Here is a 4,881-nt window from a genome sequence, read left to right as displayed (position 1 = left end):
ATCCTAAAACTCATAGGATATTTAGATAGTCTCACAATTGACCAAAAATATCCACATAAAATATTATAATTTCATATAATGCTTAGATTTAATGAATGATGAGATTTGTTAGGTTTTTACCTCAAGTGTGTCTTTAGTCTTTCTCTACTTAAATATTTTGAATATTCCCCTCTTTGAAAATATCTGTAATTATAAGTTGACTTAATTAACTTATCAACTTATAAATAGCTAGAGTTTCAACCTTATTTTCTAAGAATTCTCTTAGTAATATTATTATGAAATTGACACCACCAAAAAAAAAAAAGTTTAATTAAATACCCCATTTTATAAGTCTTTTTTTTTTGGCATATTACAGTTACTGTCTGCTTAAGCGTTTTTCTTTTCATGTAACGGTTCTCTTAAGCAATTTTTTATTTTATTTTTATGAAATAAGAGTCTTATTAGAAGGAATTTGTAGATTAGGCTTCTTCCACTATATATATATATATATAAATATAGTAATAGATAACATTTGATTCTAACCAAAAAAAAAAAAAAAAAAAGTAATAGATAACATTTTTAAAATTACTAAAAAGAATATTTAACAAATAATATACTTTGTCATATATTTCTGTCATATGTATAACTAATGTTATAAAGCATATCGATAACTAAATTTACAAAACAATAGCTGTGGATAAAAACAATAGTTATCTTGAATAACGATGATGGCACGTCGCCGTTACAAAATTCTCATTTCTTTTCAATCTTGTGAAGATTCTGCTTATCTTCTACTTTTGTTAAAGCAATTTTAAACCTAACTCAATAGTGCATGATGGCATCTTCTAAAATGTCATTGCCCCATCCCAAACTTTTCTTTTTTGCTGAACCCCAAACCCTTCTTATTGCTTCCTTTTTCATTATCTGTATTTTCTCTGATTCTTGATGGACCCACGATTCGACTTTATTTATATGTTGCCTTTATATGTTTTTATTTTATTTATTTATTTATTTATTTTATGATGGCTCAATTTTTCTTGATTCTTCCATCTCATTGCTTTTTAAAACTACTTAAAATGTTGTTTAAGCCGTACAACTCTTAGAAAGAAAAAAAAATAATAAAGTTCAATGAAGGTAGATATGAACACCATTTGTTTGATTCCAAGAAGCACTAGTTACATCTGTAATATTTATGCCCAAAAAGCATTTGCATTATTTAAAAAAACAGTCATGAAAAAAATTACATAATTTAGGAGGATTCGCACCTGTACAACAATTTCACTCTCTAAATTCAAACACAAATCTACGTAATTTATGATATTATAATTTTTTTTATTATAATTTTTTTTTTGGGATAAGAAATGCGGTAACTTTATTGAGACGAAGAGAAATACATGGCATCATGAGTTGTAGAGGACTCAATAATTGGAGGATTTTTATGTTTGTTATTATTCTCTTGTCTAATTAGCATATTTGTTGTGGAATATTTTCTGCATATATTTATACATACACTAGGAAAAGATTCGCATTCTGGTTTGTACTAAAATAATAAAGGTTCTCTTAACTTGGAACCTCCTACCTAGGACATATACTAGATATATAGCTCCATACACCATACTTAAATACCAATATTGAGCATCTAACAGACTCTACATGTTTTCACCTAAATTTGGAGAAAAAAAAAGTTCCTTTCTCTATTTTGTCTACTACTTACTTTATTAAATGCACTTTAATTTTAACAAATTTTTTTATTCTTTATATATGTATATATTGTAGTACTCTAATGTCATTGGTTCATGTCTTATAAAGTGCTAAGAGGAAGGAAACCCTTCCAATGTGGGACAAGAGCAAAAATTTGCCTAAAGGAATACACATGAGTTACCTTTGAAGCAAAAAATGCCCCACATATATATATATATATATATCATTTTAAAATTATTTATTCATTCACTCTCTATTCTCTATTTATTCATTCATTATTTCTTTATTTCTTTATCCAACTTCTTTATTATATTAGTCTAAAAAATGTGTTTAAAGAACTATAATGGTTTTTCATACCAAAAAAGTCACTGCTCGTCAAAAACAAAAATCTCCAAAATGGAGATATTGTTGTTGGAACTTGTTTTATGGGTTTACTCTCTAGAACACCTATTAAGTTAAATGGCAAGGCTTACAAAACTACCATAAGATCAACCATGTTTTATGCTATTGAATATTGGGCTATTAAGAATCAAATAGAAAAAGTAGAATATAAGGAAAGATAAGATATAAAATAAAGAAATAGACTTAAAAGATGGAGGTTGTCTTTTCTTCATTTTTATTTTTTATATTTTATATTTAATTTTTTTATACAAGATAGAAATCATACTTTAGCCTAATCTAATAACTGTATATGTATGTGAAACTCTCTTTTGGAGACTTGAATCCTGACCCTTGTTCTCCACACCTTACAAACACTTATACTTATGGAGTAATCATTACACTAAAAGTATATGGTGGTTGAAGGTTGTTTCTATTCAAGAAATTATATGAGAGAGTTGATTAAAATGATTTAGTCATGTACAAAGAAGAATGATCAATACGTACTATATTGAGGATGAGCAATTTAATTCAAGTGAATGGAACAAACAAAATGAAAAAGACCTAAAATAACTCTAGTAAAAGTAGTAAGAAAAATATGATTATTAGAAAAATGATAGAGAATATAATATTGAATATGATAAAAGGATAGTAAATAGTACATGTGCTTAACTCCAACTAATCAATTGAAATCCATAACCAAACTCAAAAATTTGGGGACTAAATCATTAATGTTGTTGTGGCTTATATATATATATATATATATGTATGTATTTGAAAATAAGCTAGTAATTGAAAATAAGTTGTTCCAAATATATATTTAAATGAACTAAAGTTGACTAAAAACTAAAAGCTTTTGCTTTCATCCCACAATTGGCTGAAACATAGATAAAGCACTCCCGCTAACCTAGTCACAAAGCACTTCCAAGCCAGATTAAAGTGAAGTCATTGAGGCAAAAAAAAAAAACTTATGCATCTGTATTGTCACCAATAGCACGAGCAAAATGGATTGTCGGATACAATACCAAGATTCGGTATTCCATAATTGGGATTTATTAATATATGGTTAAGGCATACGTTAATTGGACTCTCCATAATTAGTCAATATTGTTTGTTTGAGTTTACACAACTTATAGGTTTTAGTTAGCTCAAGTACTTAACTAGTAAAGTCTTTGATTGTTGAATAAAAAATTTAGAGTTCAATTCTCGCATACACTAAAAACTAATTGATGTCTTAGTTTGATGATAAAGAGTTATCATTAGGAGCATATGTCATATTTCAAAACTCTCTTAAAAATAAGAAAGAGTTTACACAACTTTAATATTATATAAAAGTGATTTAGATGCATCATGCATTATGTTTGCTAAGTTGTATGATAATCACAAGATTTTTTTTTTTTTTTTTAATTTTAATTTTTTGATGTCCTAAGGATATTCATTTAGAAAATATTGTGAAACTCTTTTTATGGGAAAGGATAAAAAAAAAGAAAGAGAGCTAATTTTTTAGTTTTATTTTATATTCCTCATAAAAGTGGAATCAAAATTTACTTAAAATAGTACATTAACAAATGTCCTATGAACACTAGTTGATTAGAAATTTCTTTAATAATTATTTAAAATTTGATTCCTAGATTTTCTCTATTAAAAGTACTAGAGATTGTTAGCTGAATTATAATGATAATCGTAATTAAGATGATTACAATATTAAAAAGTAAAAACTAACGCACATCTATAACTATTGCAGACGATTACAATTAAGATGTATCCAGCACCAATAACACTTACATCTTTAACATGCTTATCGGGTACAATGCTCTCTACAATCATGACCGCAATTTTGGATCATAAAGCTTCGTCATGGAAGTTATCATGGAACATCACCCTACTAGCTCCAATTTATAGTGTAATCTTTTGACTTAACACCAAAATTTCCTATTCATATTTACGAAAGCCTAATTATATAGTCTTTTGCAGGGAGTCGTGATATTTGGAATCACAGTATATCTTCAAACATTGGTAATAAGACAAAAAGGGCCAGTTTTCATGACAGCATTTAGACCATTGGCCACAGTAATTGTAGCCATTACAGGTCTATTCCTTTTAGGCGATGCTTTATATTTTGGAGGGTACGTACGTATGTGGATTATTGAGCTAGATTAGTGAAAAATGAGATTTTGTAGAAAAAAAAAAGTTACAAATTTGGAATAACAATTCTCATATTTCTACTTTTACTCCAGCGTTATTGGAGCTATGATGATAATTCTTGGTTTGTACGCAACTCTATGGGGAAGCAAAGAGAGAAGGCAGAGAAGCTGTCGGAGCAAACCATGTCTGTGGAAGGTACTGAAATCAAACAAGAAAAGTAATAGAGGTTTGTAATTTCATATAAGTGAAGAATGAAGTAATGTAATTTATATGTTTGAATCAATTTGTCCAATGGCAATAATCAGAAAACTCTGCCAAAATGGATGCATATATATTAGAATTATAACTATGTAATTTAAATCTATTATCTACTACATGATAAGGAAATCACGTGAGTGAGACATAAATTGGCTATATGAATTGTTAGAATATAGGTCTACTTGCTACCCAGGAGGGGTGGCCCAGTTGGGAGAGATCCCACATGCAAGCACAAGATCTCTTGTTCGAGTCGTTGTGGGTACCGTGTGGGAGGAGGGCTCTTAGCTTGCATTGTGCCTCTCTACTGGCTCTTTTGGAGTGCTAGGTGAGGTCTTGTGGCGCCCCAGTCACAGTAGCTATAGTTCAATCTAACATTCCCTAGAGGGAGTGCCCCTATTAGGTCACGCCCTGGGGGTAGTC

The 4,881-nt window shown here is 29.1% G+C and overlaps 1 protein-coding gene across 1 annotated transcript in view; it reads left to right on the top strand.

Moving 5' to 3' along the window:
* Positions 1-4,604, top strand: part of LOC112000144 (WAT1-related protein At5g07050) — a 17,999-nt gene extending 13,395 nt beyond the window's left edge. Inside the window, 3 exon segments of the mRNA XM_065776128.1 lie at positions 3,803-3,961; positions 4,033-4,184; positions 4,296-4,604. Coding sequence (XP_065632200.1) covers positions 3,803-3,961; positions 4,033-4,184; positions 4,296-4,437 — 453 coding nt within the window. The 3' untranslated portion in view covers positions 4,438-4,604.
* Positions 4,605-4,881: the final 277 nt, after the last annotated feature.

This window comes from Quercus suber, unplaced genomic scaffold, assembly GCF_002906115.3.
Source record: "Quercus suber isolate HL8 unplaced genomic scaffold, Cork oak 2.0 scaffold_8, whole genome shotgun sequence".
In the NCBI taxonomy this organism is placed as follows: Eukaryota; Viridiplantae; Streptophyta; class Magnoliopsida; order Fagales; family Fagaceae; genus Quercus; species Quercus suber.
This window is presented reverse-complemented; position numbering and strand designations above follow the sequence as displayed.